Consider the following 19,237-nt stretch of genomic DNA (forward strand, 5'->3'; position numbering starts at 1 on the left):
GCACATTGCTTACCAGCCTTTAAAAACACAAAGAGATAATTTTGTGTCAGAATAGTTTTGACAGAAAAATAATCTCTTAGAATGAAGGGCACAATCCACTCCCGAAAAGTTACTCTACATGACATTTAGGTTATGTATTAAAGAATGCAGTCTAACACACATGGCCTGAACTTGTTTTAGATAATACGAATCTGTGTTATAGAAGTATTCCACTGCAAAATATATTAGCATTGCTTCTGATATTGCACAGAGTCTCCAGTTTGGTGTAGAAGCCAGAACCTTGCCTTTGATAATTTTATTTCCTAGTGAAAGATTTTATTACGCTCATTTTTTATATCACAGATGACAGGCTGTTACAGATCCAGTTTTGTTTCTATGGTTTGGCAGGTGTTAGAGTATACTCCTATGCCCAGAAGAACCAGCTTTTCAGAACAGCAAGTGGCAGTAAGTATTGGTTATGTAAGTAGAGGAAGACAATGACAAGTCAAATCCAATTTCATTGAACCATACATCTGACAGAAGGTTTGGTAGGCTATTTCTCAATACCCAGTGGAAATCACAAATACAATAATGCTTTCTCTCTGCATATGTGGAAAGTATAAGGAGGAGTCAACTGCTCAAGTTCAACATAAAAAATCCAATGGAGAAGTATGGCTTTTTACACCAGACCTAATTCTGATGCCATTTCTTACACTATACCTATATCTACGTTAGCAGGTGGTACAGCTGTATTGGAACATTTTTTTTCTGGATGATTTACTAAGACTACCTCTAGTCTGACCTTCTTCTGGCTTAGTCCACTTCAGTTTCATTCAAAATTAATCCAGCTTGCTTACTCTGAGACCACTCCACAATGTGAACTGAAGCACCCTGAGCGGCCATGGTAGAAAATCACTTCAGAAGCTCACTCCTGACCAGATTAAGACTCTAATGAAGACACAAATGAGCACAGCAAACCGAAGCAGCTGACACAGAGGTAGCATTTGTCCAGTAATTAGTGAAGCAAGGGGAAAAGGGGCTCAGAAATCATATGTGACACAGTGTGGGAATTGCTGGAGGCATGCATAGGCATGCCCTGTAAGACTTGCTAGACCAACAGCCCTTGGCACACCAGAGAACTTGATCCAGGACAGATCTTGTAGGGGAGGATGTTGCTGTGTGGGTGCTGGGCTGCATGGAATGGCTGATGGCTCTCCCTGAGGCTGGGATAGATGGTGACCTGTGGAGGAGGTGGGCTCTGGCTGGGGAGAGCTACCAAGTATGAAGCAATGGGTAGAGAGGAGCAGACTGTGAAACATCAGGGAGGCTGAACAGGAGATAGTCAGGATCTTCACAGACACTTTTTAGAGGCAAAAGCCCTGAGCGTCAATACCTGGCTCTGCAGCTGGTATCACAGAGAGAAATTCAGCTTTATGAGTGCAATACCTTCTTGAGGAATGAAGACTGCTGGGGAGAAACAGGACCATCTAAAAAAGCTGGGGGAGAGGATCTTTGCCATCAGTTTTCCAGCCTAGCAGGGAGGGCTGAAAAACTAGTTACATGTTGTTGGAAGACATCATAGGCTGAGGAGAGGTGAAGGCATATGGGGAAGTGTTCAGGAGACAGCACAATGGAGGGTCCCCATGCACCCCCTTGTAAAAGCAGCACGACAGGGAAGCCATCTGAGATGCACGTACACAAGAACACATGGCATGGGAAACATGACGAATCTCAAAGCCATGCACAGAGGCACAGCTTTCATCTCCTAGGCATTACAGAGACATGGTGGGTTTGCTTGCATGGCTAATGCAGTGATGGATGGCTACAGGCTGTCTGTGCTGGTTTTGGCTGGGGTAGAGTTAATTTTCTTCATACTCGCTAGTACGGGGCTGTGTTTTGGATTTGTGCAGGGATGTTTTAGTCACTGCTGAGCAGGGCTTACACAGAGTCAAGGCCTTTTCTGCTCCTCACACCGCCCCACCAGCGAGTAGGCTGGGGGTGCACAAAAAGTTGGGAGGGGACACAGCTGGGACAGCTGACCCCAACTGACCAAAGGGATATTCCATACCATATGACATCATGCTCAGTATATAAAGCTGGGGGAAGAAGGAAGGGGGGGACATTCGGAGTGATGGCGTTTGTCTTCCCAAGTAACCGTTACATGTGATGGAGCCCTGCTTTCCTGGAGATGGCTGAACGCCCTCCTGCCAATGGGAAGTAGTGAATGAATTCCTTGTTTTGCTTTGCTTGCCTGCGCGGCTTTTGCGATACCTATTAAACTGTCTTTATCTCAACCCACGAGTTTTCTCACTTTTACTCTTTCGATTCTCTCCCCCATCCCACCTGAGGGGAGTAAGCGAGTGGCTGTGTGGTGCTAGTTGCCAGCTGGGGTTAAACCACGACACTGTCAGAAAGGACAGGCTGGGAAGGTCAGGAGGAGGGGTTGTACTCTATGCAAAAAATGACTCAAGTGCATGGAGGTTTGGGAATAGGCAATGAGCTAGCTGAGAGCTTATGGGTAGGGATGAGAAGACACAGGGTAGGGATACATAGTATTGAGGTAGGCTCTGTTATAGACCACTTGATCAAGAAGAGAAGGGAAATGATGCCTTCTGGAGAAAGTCTGATGATCATAGGCCCTATTACTTATCGGGAAATTCAACCACCCCGATTTCCTACTGGAAGGGTGGTATGGTGGGGCACAACCAATCCAGGGGATATCTGGAGTGTCTTGATAATTTCCTGATAGTAGTGATGAACAAGCTGAGCAGGGGAGCTGTTCTACTGAATCTGCTGCTAACAAACATTCCCAGCCTCTAGTGAGGGGATGACTGCTAGAAAGCAGCTTTGTCAAAAAAGGAGACCTAAGGGTCCTCCTGCTGGACAACAAGCTGAATACGAGTTAGCCCTTGAAGCCAAGAAGGCCAACTGCATACTGGGCTGTAATAGCAAGACTGCAACCAGCATAGGTCAGGGAAAGGCCATTTTTATGATGACATTTGGGGAACTCTGTCCAGTTTTGATCTCCCCAGCAAAGGACAGACACTGACCTATTACAGCAAGTCCCATGGAGGTCCAACAGCCCCAGAGGACATGACACATGAAAGAGGCTTGAGAGAAATCGGTTGGTCTAGTTTTAACAGAGGAGGCAGGCTAACAGGAGAGCTTACTGCTGTCTTCATCTGCCTAATGAGAGTTCAGAGAAAACTGAGACAGACTCTTCTTGAAGGAGACACACAGTGGTAGGACAAGAGGCAATGGAAACACATTGTTACACAAGAAGTTCCAACAGACATAGTAAAACTTTTTCACCATGAGCGTTGTCAGACACTGGAACAGGTTGCGTACAGAGCCTATGGCATCTCCATCCTTGGATCCATTCAAAATGTAACTGGACAGACTTTAAGCAATCTGGTCTAGTTGGCCCTGCTTTCAGTAGAGGTCTGGACTAGAGATGTCCAGAGTTTCTTTCTGACCTAAATTACTTTAATCCAATGAAATTGCAATAGCAAACCTTGCTCCCCGATTGGCATTGCTGTTACCACTGGCATCTCCTACAGAAACCTTTGCTCCCTCTAGATAGGAAGAGCTGTAAGAGCAGTCATTAAGACAAAGTGCTGTGAAATAACAATACATGGTACTAGTATGCTTCTTTCTGAAAAGTAGAATTTTAAAATAAATAATAGACAGATAGTTGGGTGATGATGATGTCATGCTATTGAGAGGAAAGGAGATAGATTGTATGTGCTTCAGTATTTATTTTGAAATGTGAATGTGGCTACTTCAGCAATTACCAGAAATCAGTCAGGAATAACCTATACCCTACCCTCCCAACCACGGTTCAGTACTGCTCCTGCTTTCACCTACATATTAGCTTTCCCAATGGGAATTTAATGGGAATTACTCACATGTGCAAATATGCTTGTATGCTTGAGTATTTGCACAATTAGAGTCCTGAAAAGCACTTTTGAATAAAAAGGATGAGGGCAGAGGTCAAACAAGGAAGAGCAACAACAGGGTGAACACATAAAACTAAAAGCAAAAATGTCATATATCTACAATGACATTTAAAAATCAAGATTACTATCAACAAGATTATATACGGAAAATAGTCTTTTTTTTTTCTACCGTGTGCCTTTGCCTGCACAATGTGAATGGTTAATTTGTGTGATCCTTCATCCAGGATTATTGGAGATCTTCTAATTATAGTTGCTTAGGTTTTAAGTAACCTATTCATAAATAGACTACAAATGAAAACATTCAGAAAGCTCAGAACTTAAGACTTATTTTCCAAAGAAGGAGAAATGTGTCAGCCCTTACTCAGTTTCATATGGCATTATACACTGCCACTGTAAATTTTAGTTATAAGCCTTTTTTTTAGTATAACCTATTAAAACACTTTTAACTCCCCCATTTGGCTCTATAACAATTCAAAATCTAAGACAAAGTTTTACTAAAAAATATTAGTGAAAGCTCTAAGGTGACTTCTTCTAAGAGTAAATATAAAGTATATGCCAGTAAGAATTACCGTATTATTGTGAAGAATCCAGCCTCAGATTCATTACATTCTGAATGACTTCTCCTTATTCTTTCAAGCTTCAATAGACATAAATGGTCAATCCAAGCACTACTCCCACTTTGTCCTAAAGTAGCTTACCTCTGACAGACAGTGTTTGAATTTATCATCAAGAACCCTCCCAAAGCGTCTAGAATTAATTTTGTCCAGCACAACTCAGATAACCTGTTGCACTTTCTCATACAGATATTTTTTCAAAAACAAACAAAGCCTAGAATAAGAAAACAATATACTTTATCACCAGATATCCCTTCACAATAGGCAAAAACATTTGTATAATAAATCACTAGGGAATTTAGGGAAGGAGGCAGCAAAGGTAAAGAAATATATTGGGGGGGATGCAGAGTAGGGAGGAAACAATAAGACAAATGGCAATTGAATAAAACTTTTTCTAATAACGGAGGTATTAAAATAATTATGTCCATTTTGCCTTTTTTGTCTCCTCACTGCCATCATTAAATGTTTCTGCCTGCCTTATAGTTTCTGGATGTAGGATAAATATAGCTGCCATATTTCCAACAGATCAAGTCTCAGAACAATGGGTTTCTCAGGTTCTCATGGGAAAGCATTTTGCTACAATGTAGGTAGTTCAATTTTTTCAGCTACATTTATTCTGAAAATTGCCATTTCTCAACAGAATCAGCAAAAAGAGAGATCATTTTCTAGGTGGGTGGCCAACAACACCCAGCCTGTAATAGTCTTACTATTAAGTACGTTGAAGAGAAGCCAAGACACCTCCAACAGTTGGGAAAATAAATAAACCAAGAGCAAAAGCAAACAAGCTGTACTACTGCACAGCAGCAAGATTTCCTACAGAGGCAAAGAGTATGCAAAACCCAAATTCCTTACTGCAGGCACAAAAATGGAATGGATATGTTACCTACAGAGATAATCCCGCCTTTTGCATTATAACATGGGAACATCATATTTGGCAAGAATCCAATGGCAAATAAAATCCTCCCTCTGCTTTTTCTTTCACCATATATTCAAGTTACACATTCCAGCACAAAAATTAATCCACTAATGATACAGTAGCTCCACTCACCCAGCTGGTATTATCCAGTACCACATGCTTTGAGGTTTGATTCCGATGCCTATAGCAAACTGGAGCAGCCCTGTGTACACCACTAGTTTACTAACCTTATTGAATTAAATAGGAGAGGAGGGTTGTCTCTGGTCTGAAAGAAATTACAGAGACTGAAACCTATTTGTTTCGTTTCTATAAAGGTTTGTTTAATTTCTATGAAAGTAAATAGTTAAGTGCAGTTTTTAAAGAAGCACAGTTTACATAAGCTGCATGGCAAAGAAGAATTATCAACCGCACTTGAATTTATTACTAAACTTAATTAATAGTTAAAACAACGATCTTAAAACAATTCAGATAAATTTCACACTTAGAACTCTCCTCATTTTGGTCATAAATATGCTACACATTTAAAGGGAAACGTTTCCTTTGGTATTTGCTTATATGTTATTAAAGACTCTTTTCTGTGATGTAGTAAAGCCATTTGTGCTGGTGTACGTTGAAGTCAGAGGCTCCTTTTAAAAGCAAGTGCACACAGAAAGTTGAGAGAAAGGAAAGGAAATGCAGAGGAGACAAAAAAATGACAACAAGGTAAAAAAAATAATAATTGTAGCTTAATTTTCTCCATCGTTTTTGTTGCAGTCTGCTGCCCAATCATCATAGACAGAGCTCACATGGTCTTAGCTGACATTCTGAGACCTAGAAAACATTCTTGCTAGATTCCTAGGCTGCTGCTTACAAACTGCCTATTCGCTTACAGAAGGTCACATGCAGCCTAAAATTTTTTGCTGGGTTTTATTATTTTATTAAGAGAGGTGAGCAGTGTCATAGCAAGATGTGCAGATGACACAAGGTCCAATGATTAAAGAGCCCAGAGGGCTAATGAAGGTAGGCCTCTGGACAATGCACAGATAAATTAAACTCAGTGCTGATCAATATAACTTTGTGGAAAATATGAACTGTTCATGTACCATCGAAGTTCTAAATGAATCATCATCATCAATAACAGCAGCAACAAAGAACCTAGGCACCATTATGAATTGTTTCGTGAAGATCAATGCTCAATGGACAGATGCAGTTCCAGGAAAAAAGTCAAGCTTTATGAGAAGTACAGTAAAGAATAACTAGGAAGTTGGAATTCTGCAATATAAATCAATTGTATGGCATTGTCTACACTACCACACAAAACTCCTGCCAATCCTTCTCAAAACAGGTGCTGCAGAATTAATGGTGACACTGAGAAAGAGGGCAAGAATGATAACAGGGCATGTGCAATTTCTTCATAGAGAAAGACAGAGAGGTCTGAGAACACTGACCTCAGAAGCAAGACTACATAAGAAGAGACAACAAAAATTGACACAATGGAAGAATGATACAAAGAAAATTAGAACTTCAATCCTCCTTTGTCTCACAACATAAAAGCAAAATGACAGAATTAGAAAGTTGATAAAACAAAAATCTTACTAAAGGAGATACTTTTCCACATGTGATTATATTATGGAATTTGTTGCTGTATTAAGGGTAGAATCAGAGAAGAGTGTGCATGGGGACTGGTCCTGGAGAGGGTCAGAAAGTCTCTAGTTAGTGTGACTAATTGCAACAGAAAAAAAAGTAAAAAAATTTGTAAAATATACTAGTCCTATGCTTTGCATTTCAAGGAGCCTAAAAAAATGAAACCAGAAAATTATTTAATCTGTGGTTGGGAAGCAGATTATCCTACATCTGCCCAGTGTAAGTTTTCTTTTGTCTTTAGCTGTAGTATCTGGTTTGGACAATGTGAGAGGCAGAGGACTAGATAAAGAAGTAATAATCATTGTTATATTTATTACAGTAGTCTTCAAGATCTAAATACATATTTTAGAGGTGAGTTTGGCATCTGAAGTTGTAAATTCCTGCATTGTTTCCAAATCTTTGCCTTGTAAGAATGGAGTCACAGGATCCACTTACATGCTTGCTCAGTTTGTAGTGACTGTGGGGTGCAAAACCATTCAGTGTAGACCTCCATGAAAGAGACATAAACTAGAATACCTTTGCAGGTATTTGCAAGAGACTATATGGCACAATAGCAAATACACAGTCAACAGTTAAGATAAGGAAACTAGTATTGTATGTGAGCTCCAAAATGCCAAATGGGAATGATAACAGCCCAAAATGTCAAGAGACATGTATGTGTAGGTTCCCAGATTGTCCACAGAAGACAGCAGAGGAATTTGTAGCTCATGTTTGGATCCATGTTTGGTGCTGTTCATCCTGAGGATGTACCATCACCATCATGCATTGTCATCCATGTGCTTGACAATAACATCAATAATATAAAGCACACATGAATTAGTACATTCATGCACAAAGTCCCAGGTGAGAAAAGGCTCCAGTCTGATCAGCTCTTCAGGGCAAGTTGAAGTTTAGAGCCTAAGCAGCATACTGGAACTTTTAAGACTCTTAACAGAGCTTACCTTGTTTGTAAAATCTATGTGGTTCTGTAGGATAGCTCTGTGATAAGTGGCTGTCCTCACAAAATCCTGCATCATATTCTGTTGTTGAGATAGACAGCCATAAAACTAAAAGGAAAGGAGAAGAGGAAAAACAGAAAAAAAATAAAGCCCATCGCCCACCAATCTTACGTTAAATTACTTGGTACTTCAATTACCAAGGGCCTGACCACCCTCTGAATAAACCTTAGCTATCTTTCTGACTAATCTGGTGACTAAGGTTGAGCAAAAAACAGTAACTTAGATTTCACAAACTGGCACTGATATTTCATTACCTGAAAATACTGAGCAGCGGATGCTTCATCTGTTCGCTGACTGAACACAGACTTCTTCTTTGGGCTATGGCATCTCTTCAATGCATTTGAAAATGTATTGTATTCTGGAAGAGAAAAATAGAAAAGACACAAACATAGCAAAAACCACAAGGATAGTGAATTAAGATAAACATCCAATGACAAGAACACATTCAGTCACACTTGAGAGGAATGCTTCATTTGGCTTATGGTGTTCAGAAATACACAGTAAACAGTTTCAAATTTCATTAAACAGACAAGAGCTGTTGCAAAGATCTGGCCAGCACTGAAAGATTCTGAGAAGCACCTAGATGTATGCAACAGTGTTGTCAAGGATTCTCCATTCAGGTTAGCTAACTCCTGCAAGTATCTGTGATGATGAACTCTAACAGAGGAGTGGCTGAACATAAGCCTCAACCTACCATTTCAGGTTAATCTACACTAACTCCACACAGAGAACCACCTAGGGTTATTGTGAAATGCATGAATTTAAGTGAGGAGGTTTACAACCTAGAATAAAACAAATTTAATTAGCCTAAAAAGGCAGGCTGAGGACCATGTATCTTCCTTTAGAAGCAGTTTAACTGAAAAGCTCAGAGTTATAGCCCTTTGGCTTCTGTGGACAAGATCACTTCTGACATTAAGTAAAAGAAAAAATCATGTGGACCTAAAACCCAAATAACCAGTTTGCACAAGAGCTTTTGTCTCCATCTTTTAAGATCAAACCAACCCCCCAAGCATAAAGTCATTCCTTGATGTCCAAAAGAAAGGCACATGCCAGTAAGTAGAGAATGTATCTAAAAAAAGCACTATAAGGAAAAAATTGTCAGGGGGGGAGCATAGATGACAACAGTAAAATCAGGGATGGAAGTCTTGCATCTTCTGTTTATACAAGGACAAGAGAAGATAGAGAAATCAGACCACACCACCATTTGCTAAAGCAGAGAGACAGGAAACTCCTACAACAGTTCTCAGATTTTCAAATAAAAACAGCAATTGCCTGAAGCATGTAAGTGTGCACTGGGAAGTACATGCTACGTGCTCTAATCATTTGGAGATAATTCGATAATTCAATACTTTGAATGGCCTTTGAAACAAAGGGTCTGAAGATAACAGAAACAAATAATTAATAAACTTGTCAATACAGTAACCAAGGAGAATTGCCCTCATCATTTCAGGAAATTTTGAAATCCTCAAAACAGAGACTTGGTTGCGCTGATCCTTTTCCACTGCAGAAAGCTGGCATATCCAAAAGGGAGGAGATGTAAAAGATAGCAAGTGACTCCCTTTAGCTTTGGAAATCAGGACAAGCTTAATGTCAGGCTGTTTGGGAATGAAAACAAAGACCCATGTTTACACAACCCAACACAAGCAAGGTTGCTGCAAAGTTATCTTTAATGAGCCAAAGAAGTATTTTTGAGTAGGATCTTGAGAAAGACATCCTCAACAGCAAATTTCAAATTCTTGGAAAAAGTGTATAATAAAGACAGCATAGCATTCAGCAAAAGCATCACAATTCGCTATTATTGTTATCCAAGCTTGCCAGTCTTTATACAGCTAGAAATAACTAAAAATGGAAAACTGAATGGAAAAATCTCCATCTTTGGGGCAGTCATGTATTGTTTCACCATAAGAATTTCACACAGAAAATATGACAGAGAGCCATACTTCCTCAGAAAAGTTCAAATCAATTGAGGGCACAGCCCCTTGAACCTCTGGGCTACCTCACATAACAAAGTGCACTTGTAAGCATCCAGAGTCAAGCCATTTCTCTCAGTTGAAATTACGAGCAGTCTAATGTATGCAATGAAATAATTTTGTTGAAAGTCTGGAACAACAGCTCTAAGAAGCATCACAGCATTGATGCTGACCAAAAAGGTCAGTTTAACCTCACTCTAGTAGAAGATTGTAAGGGTGGCAGAAATTGTAAAACTCACGAGTTTATTCAAATGCACTTCATCTGCTAGAGAACTGCTCCGTTGCCACTCTGCAGAATATTCCCATGTAACTTCCAGGTGGGAGAAAGTCCCACTTTGTTACTTCTGGCCTGTCAGCTCCAGTGGGAAGAAGATGCCATATTCAACATCTGAATTTAGGGTGATATGGGGGTCTCAGAACAATTAAATTGTTCCAGAAGTAACTGTAAATTACCATGAAAATGTACAGATGCCATCAAAATGCCCTTTTCACTCCCACGCAGGGATGATGGTCAGAATAAAACACTAAGTGACCAGATCATGACAATGAAAAGTGGCCCAAATTACAGACAATGCCAATTTTCTCCTGGAAGATGCAGAAATCAGCTTAAAACAGATCAGTTCCTCTGTTCTTTCTCTGCATGAAGAGACAACACCAGAAAAAAGTCTGACACTCGACAGCGGAGATTTTTTTCCAGGCAATCACCCATTGTCTTAAGCGTCTCCCATTTTCTTTTTCTATCTGAAGGAAAGACATGATGCTACAGATTCACTGACATGCTTAACGCCTTTCTTGTCTAGTCACTCTTCACGCATTATCTTCATACCTCTGCAGAGACTTTTTGGTAGCTCAGAAGGACATCTTTGGTGTCTTTCGTGTCCAGGAATGAGAATGATTTCAAAACCACAACATTGTAAGAAAAACTGGAAAAGCTTGCCTAGAGAGGTTATGCCGTAGAAGCTTTTATCCTTGGAAGTTTTCAAAACTTAACTATACAAAGCTCTGAGCAACCTGGGGCTGAACCTCCTTTGCAAAGGAGGCTTGACCAAATTGACCATATGAGTTCTCTTCCAATTGAATTATTCTTTGATTCTATGAAAAGAAGTATGATTCCCTTGTGATACAGTACTTCTTTATATACAAATAAGATGTTTGTAGCCGGAGCTCTTCAGAGCGCTGGCAAATTACAAAACTAGTACTCACTGAGTTGAAGGGTACATCAAAATAGAAAGAACAAGAGGTTGACAGAGTTCCTCCACAATCTTTCATAATGGACCTCTGATAATAGTTTTCCTAACAGAGTACCTGCAAAATCACAAGAGGCCCTGGCAGACTATAGAGGAGAAAACTGTCTCATTTCAGTCATCAACCTCAAGAAGAATACAGAATTATAATATTCTCTATTAGATAGCAGTAAAGATTCAGCAATAAAAACAGGAACAGCATTAGATCTAATACATCTCAAAGTTTTCATAAACTTTAAATCCCAACTCCACATTCTACACATTCATCAGTGGCTAACACTGTGAGAAAAAACATATGAGCATAAAAATAGAAATATACATATAGTTGCTGTTCTTGGATGGGAAGTGAAAAAATACACTCTAGTGAAAAAAGCAACAGCAACCAAGAGCACAGGTTTACAGCTGAACTATGAAAATTTAATGATTCCACCTTTGAGAAATCCTCATAGCCTTGCCTGATCCTGTGCTGACTGAATAAATATACTGCAAAAAGTCCCCTTACAGCATGAATTTGCTCCTCTTTTTCTCATCTGTTCAGTGAAAGTTAGTTTATCCTCAACATTTATAAATAAAACATTCACCAAAAATCTTCTAGTTGTTTCTACTTACTATTTGAGGGAAATTATAGCTAAATAGATATAAACTAAAGATCAGGTTGTAAGGAAGGAATTACTGTTGCAGATCTGAATTCGGGATTTTGTTTTTCTTTTAAATGCAAATAGTCAAAGGATTCTAAAGGGAAATCTCTTAGGGAATGCAAATTGCCTAGATACTATTCATAACAATTGCTACCAGTTTCAAATATTGTCTGAGAGTTCAGATACACATTCATTTATGTGACAGGCCAAAGTGCCAAATAATAAATCTTTAGCATCTAAGATAGAAAAATGGAATTATTGTGAACACTCTGCACATGACAAAGAGACAAGAAATAAATTGAAAAGTAAGACATGTTGAAGTTTTAAGAAATTCTCCCAAATAAGGACCCCCTACTATAGAGAAGAGAAACAGGTTTGTCTTTCTTTAGCATGGACAAGGAACACCATGTTTCTTCCTTTTGTAGACTGTCCCAGAAGAAAGAAAAGAATTTACCTCAAGGCCATTTTCTATATCCAGCAAGTCTATTCTATACCCAACAACAATTTACAACAGCCTGCCTTCTCTCCATTTGCTTCTGCATGTAAATACACTAAGCTATTTTCTTCCTGTATTTTCTGTAAAGGAACTGCTCTTCTTATTAGCCAACACCTCATCCTGCTGGTGATATGAAATATGGCTTTATCTGCATATTGATCAAGGTCCTTAAAATTAAATGTAATTTTGATCTTCCTAAGAATCTGGGGACTTAATTTGTCATACATAGAAATATATCCAGAACTGATCTTGGCTTTTATGAAAACCGGATCTTCTTTTTTATTTAAAGTAAGGGGACCAGAAAAGGATCTACACCAAAACCAGTTTGGCTCACTGACAGGCTAGAATACTGGTGGGTCACATACTTTGGAACTCTTGATTTTGCAACCAGGAGACAACCATACAGGACTGAAAGTCAGTAAAATATTTTTCAAGAACAGCCAAAGAATATTTTTTTCTTAATTCTCAGCCCTATATTCTTCATCAACGTTCTAGCACTCTATATATCCTTTCCTTTGATGCTGCAAGGAATTGGTTTTCTCATCTCAGGGAACAATCAGGTAGGCTGTTCAGATCTTCTATCATCTTTTCAAAAGCAAACTCAAGTATAATGCTTTTTTAAAGAAGGGTGTTGCCTAGTAATCTGAGTGTAGTGTTTCAAATGCCACTCCTTCAAGAGTCTTCTATCCAGTCCTGGGAGTCCTTCTATTTCCTTGAACAAATCATGCAGGCTTTTTGTCTGTTTGTTCATCTAGAAAAAGATCCTGCTTGCTTACGAATTTTTCTGGGTTATCAGGGTTATACTTAAACAAAAATTATTCTATCCCGTAAAACCCAAAATTAATGTCCTTAGTGGGGGAGGGAAGGCACAAGTGCTTCTTGATGAAGTGCTGCTTCATGCTATGCACAGCCATCTTCTTTCACCCTCCAAACTCTTTGTTTTGTTTTATTCTCTGAAAAAACTACAAATTGGGAAGATGGCTGTGAGACTTTTTGAATGGCTGTCTTCAGAGAAATCACTTACAATTTTCACTGACTGAAAAGCAAATCCTTGTGCCCCCACCACCCCAATCACTTAAATCCATCTAAAGTTTTCTCACTAGCAGGTTGAAAAAACCTTCCAAACTTTACAAGTGTTATAGCCATGCTCCAAGACTGGCAAATTAATGAATCAAGGCTTTGAAATGTAACTCTTACAGTGCATTTACTCTTTGCCATGCATTGTAAGACATCCAATAACTAGTCCAACAAGAATGACCTGATGTTCTTGAGGATAGAGGTAAGCCTTTTCATCTATACCTTTTCAGTATCCCAAACCCCTGCCCAACTCAAAACTCCCCAAGTAATAAACACAGATGTTTCTTTTTCAAGGAACCTCATCTGGATGTTGTTCTGAAAACAATGGAAAATATCAGAATGCCGACCACTATGAGTATGCAGCCTAATGTAGTTTGTATTAGCTAATCTGGACACTAGATTATTTCCAGCACAGTGGAATAGGCTGCAAAACTTGCCTAAGCGCTGGGTTCCTCTAAAAGACGTGCAGTCACTGCAGTAAGTACAACACAGCACTTAACTCTGCATTTTACCTGCTGAAATAAACTGCTTTTAAAACACCTGTATTTTCAACTGATCAAAAGCCCTCCTTAAACTCTTCGATGGGAATTGAAGCTTGTGTTCTATGGTCCCTAACACAGAAAAAAATTAAATCCAGCAAGTCAAACTGCCTGTTTTAAAAGTCAAAAATAAACTTGGAAAATTATTTAAACAGCAAAAAAAGCCTAGTTCATATTCTAGTGTACCCCATAATAAATGCTTCTTTGGAGCAAAACTCATCTTGCAGAATGTATTACTAGCTTTCAGAAGTGTCAGTTTCTTCCTTTTTCTTAGCCACTGAGAAGGCAAGAAAAACTCCCACTCTTGTGGGCTGAAATGCTTTCATAAGGATCTTGTTGAGGAAATAAAAAAAAAAATTCCTCAGCAAATAATTTCAAAGAACATAAAAAATGTAACTCTCAGACATTTTCTTTGAAAGCCAAGCTTGTTAGGATTTTTATTTATTTCTCATTTCCCCCCCTTTTTTTTCCAATTAATATCTGAAAACAGAAATTAATTTGAAAACTTTTAGCTTGACAGAAAGCTGTATCTTGCTGAAAAACTGAGGCTTTCATCTGCAAAGTTTTGACTAGCTATGCAACTCAGCTAACTAACATTTGCTGTTGGACATTAAGCCCATGCTAATCAATTACATAGTCTGATAACTTGTCAGAGATATTCTGCAGATCTTACTGCACTGATAGTCTAAAAACTGAACTGTGTAGAAACTGAAAAAAGGCCAGCTAAAACTGATTCCTGTGATCAAAGATAACAGGAACATCCTTCCAAAGAGCCCTACTTCTGGTGTCTCTTTCGCACTCCTGCCTTCCCGAAAAGGAAAGCAGAAGCCCCAGGCCCCTCTAGCACTTCCCGCACTTCCCATACTCCACTCTTAATAAAATTGTCACTCAAATGGTTGCACTCTGTGTAAGCAGAACTGCGGTACCGATTTCTCTTTACAAAATGCTTATCCTCACAAGCAGAAGACACAGACACACAAACACAAGCTATTAACATAGTGCATCTCACCCATCTACTCAAAACAGATGGAGTCTTTCACTACTCCAAAGGAGAAGAGAGTGGAGAAGGAACAGAAAAAAACAAGGCTCCAGTAATAAACCTGGATGGTTGTTGGAGGAGAAAGGGAAAAAAACCCAAAGTAACATACACAGAATAAGGGAAAGAAAACTCAATGGGGAATAAAAACTCACAAACTTCACAGAGCAGCAATCCAAAATAATACTACTTGCAATAAATCATTAAATAAATGTATTTCACCAACAGCTGTTAGATTTTCTTATCTAAGGAGATTAGCATAATAGCCATGGAGAAGCACTACTCCCACATTATTTTTAAGTTTGCTGCAGGCTACTATTAAAATGCATTAAGCAGTAAATTTGGCCTGTAACTGATGAGGGGTGTAGAGTCATAACTTTGACAATAACTTTGACAATTTTGAAAAAATGAATGGAAGTAAGTCACACTTATCACAATACTATATTAAATGACCAGACAGGTCAGGCTGTCTCCTGTTAAGAAGTGGCACACAGTCTTCCATTTAGAACAACAGAATTGCAAAATACCCAAATAATAAAATGCCTGCTTTGCAAAGAAGTGAAACATGCACTAAAAATACAGTAAGCTTATCAAGGCCAGATTACTATCCAAGATGTGTGAGGTTGGAGTATTATTTCCAAATGAGGAAGAAAATATTTTTGCTTCTATTCAGTTGCAAGTATTAGGCTTCAGAAATTCACAGTGACACCTATTACAAGTACCCTAGTAAAATTCCAACATCATTCACCACACAGACTCAAAAGAAAAAGCTCCCAGAAATCCTTGGGTTTACACCAGTTTGACAGTATTTATCCAAAATATTTTTCTCTTTAAGCTATACCTTTCAACCAATTATACAGCTTTTCATTGCCATAAACACAGATCAGACTAATGGGATTCTGTTCACTTTAACAACTCATTTACTAGTATTTCAATCAGCACTAGATCATTTTTGGTCCCCTCACTACAAGAAGGACATGGAGGTGCTGGAGCGTGTCCAGAGAAGGGCGACAAAGCTGGTGAGGGGTCTGGAGCACAAGTCTTATTGAGGAGCGGCTGAAGGAACTGGGGTTGTTCAGTGTGGAGAAGAGGAGGCTGAGGGGAGACCTTATTGCTGTCTACAATTACCTGAAAGGGGGCTGCAGAGAGGTGGGTGCTGGTCTCTTCTCCCAAGTGACTAGTGACAGGACTAGAGGAAATGGCCTCAAGTTGTGCCAGGAGCGGCTTAGGCTGGATATTAGGAAAAATGTCTTTACTGAGAGAGTGGTGAAACACTGGAACAGGCTGCCCAGGGAAGTGGGGGATTCACCATCACTGAAGGCGTTCAAGGAACGTGTGGACGTGGCATTGCGGGACATGGTTTAGTGGCCATGGTGGTGTTGGGTTGATGGTTGGCCTTGATGATCTTACAGGTCTTTTCCAACCTTAGTGATTCTGTGATTCTGTGATTTTGTTGTAAACATTACTGAATATTAAATCACAATTTGCAGACTTGGTCACTTACTACAATGCTACTTTGTAAGTGAGTTTCTGCAGCCTTCTTTCAAACTTTTTTATTAGTCTGGATTTGTGCAATGGAAATGATTCTGTCCCATACACACTAGTGGGTGAATCATTTCAAGTGTCATCATAGGAGAACTAGATGCTTAGAAATTCATTCAGTAAGCACTTCATTAGCCACAGGGGACTCAATCAGTTGTCCATTTTTACAGGAAACATGACTGATGGCCTTGTGTCATTCCACATCAGGAACTGGATGCCACATGTTCCAAATCTCATTATTAAGTTTCCTAAGTCATACTTTTCCCAAAGCAAAAACCTCTCCTATTTTTAGTACCAGTAATATATGCTTTCTTCGCCAAGCAGAAAGCAAAATACTATATCACCTCCAAGCTAAACATCCTAACTAAAATTGATTTTCTTCTAATAGAACATTCCACCCATTAGTAAGTGATTCACATTGATATAAAACAAAAATTAAGCCAAATTGATGAAACAGTCAGTTATCATCAAGAAGACTATTAAAGGAGTACCTTTAATTTCAAGCTGAAACCACACTCCAAAGCAATGTGAACTAGCAGATGTGAAAGCTTCCCCCACTGTGTCAATCTTATGCTAAAAACATTACCAAAAGAATAGTCATGATTTGTAAAATGGCATTATAAAGTATCTAAATATAAACATTTCACTTTCTTTAGAACAGCCATTAGAGTTGTATTAGATGACACAGAGAGAAATGGGTTTTTAAGTTGTAGTCAAATTTACATAAACGTTGTAAAAATTACTGTGATATTGCAAAACTTTTGAAGATAATCTATACTTTGGGAACTATTAAACTAGGAAGCATTAGATCCTTTCTTTTATTCTTCCTCAAAAGAATGGATAATTTTTATGTAAACAAGCTTCCTCAGAAGACAAATTACATTTTAATGAAGGAAGATTATTTGGCTCAGTACAGTGTAATCGGATGAAATGGAAATATTGAGGCAGCTATGGTTGATGCAAGGTGGTTCACTTGTGTCTTCTAGTTTTAAATAGCCAGAATGCTGAAAGTCTTGGTATATAAAAAGTCTAGCCGTGCTTAGCAAGAGCCTTTCCTGAACTGGTGGCCACAGACGTGCCTCACATGAAAGCACTATCTGGCAGCACTAAATTAGTGGCTATTAATTTCCAAAATACTGCCAACGTTTTCTAAGACATACCTTGCTGCACTGGAATGAAGTACTGTCTGTTTTAAACACTTATCCACCCACGCACCCCCGATCTGTTCCACTCTTACCAGAACACAAGACATTAGAACTAAATGGATTTTTAAACACTCTGAATGATTGGACAAATTCCCAATACAAGTATGTTGCCACCTTCAACACAGAATAGGCACTGCAATAGTGTAATTTACAGGCAGGCAGATCTGGCAGTACTCAGATCTAGCAGACAGGAATAAAAAATCTAGAAATTTAAAATCTTTCATATAGTAATTTCTTCTAAAACTGTGGGAAAAAATTATGCTAAATTACTTGCCTATAGAAGAAAAAAAAAATTATCAAATCATATCTGGAAATCCAAACACTAATATTAACCAGCAAGAAATCAGCCCATAATAATTCTAATGAAAATACCAGAATGTTACCGAGTTACTCAAAAACTGGGGAGAAGCAATTGACCTTCTTCCTATCCCCTTTATTTTGTCACCCCAGGAATCAGAATCAATCAGTACTTTAAAATACTAACGCTAAAATCATTCCCACAGAAATGTTCAAGGAAAACCTGGAGAAACAATAGGTACTGAAAATAGTGCTGTAGGTGATTAGGTCCTGAGCTTCCCTTTAGGTCCTACCACCTTGAACACGGCCAGTCAGCTCAAAACACCACAAAACTTGTGAATGGCTGCCTCTAACTGGATCAAGAAAAGCAATGGCATAGAAAACCACAGAGTGAGGCAATGGCAAAACCAGAGGTCTGAACAGCGAGACTAATGGATACGGACCCAGCAGAAGGCACGGTCGGTGGCAGCCTTCTCTGTTAAGCTTTGCAAATAGACCAGCAGTCTCCAAAATCACATCACAGGTATTTGTTTTTGCACGCCACAGTTCCCAAGCTCCAAATACAACCTGGAAAATTATTATTAGACGCTTAATTCCATTGCAGCTGAATAGGTCAAACTGATTGCTGCATACTCCCAAAGCCCACCTAGTGTTTGGGACAGCCACATAAATGAATTAACTCAGGGAAGGCACCTACAAAGCTTAGAGCCACTCTGTGACAGTGCAGTAATTTAGAAACTGCAGTATGACCCAGAACCAAAGTTTCTGTCCCAGAGGTGAGGAGTTAGGGATTACAATTGTGCATGTAGTATGGCTTAAAAGTCAAAACCTTTCTTGTTTTTTAAGTCATTCCAGTAGTAAAACCTCCTACTGCTCTTTTGAGACTATTAAATGCTGAACTTCATGATCATTGTGAACTGCAGAAGTGCAATTACAGTCAATGCATTGAATAAATTCTCCTCTCAACAAGCTGCACCTCATTGTTTACGCAAAAAACTCTGCAGGAGTTTCAAGCTGCAAGACAGAACACATTTGTGAATTTAACTGCTTTCTAAATTATCTCAAATAAAACAAGATTCAGGTAACAAAACTCTTCTTTTTTTG

At 39.0% G+C, this 19,237-nt stretch overlaps 1 protein-coding gene across 1 annotated transcript in view; it reads right to left on the reverse strand.

The window, feature by feature from the left end:
- The window catches only part of LOC104253465 (histone-arginine methyltransferase CARM1), a 79,549-nt gene that overhangs the window by 34,827 nt on the left and 25,485 nt on the right, over nt 1–19,237 (reverse strand). Inside the window, exons 4-5 of the mRNA XM_059833509.1 lie at nt 8,344–8,447; nt 8,033–8,137 (exon numbers count right to left, since the gene is read on the reverse strand). Of these exons, the coding sequence (XP_059689492.1) occupies nt 8,033–8,137; nt 8,344–8,447 (209 nt within the window). The remainder of the gene's footprint in view (nt 1–8,032; nt 8,138–8,343; nt 8,448–19,237) is intronic.

Source organism: Gavia stellata, chromosome Z (assembly GCF_030936135.1).
Source record: "Gavia stellata isolate bGavSte3 chromosome Z, bGavSte3.hap2, whole genome shotgun sequence".
Lineage (NCBI taxonomy): Eukaryota > Metazoa > Chordata > Aves > Gaviiformes > Gaviidae > Gavia > Gavia stellata.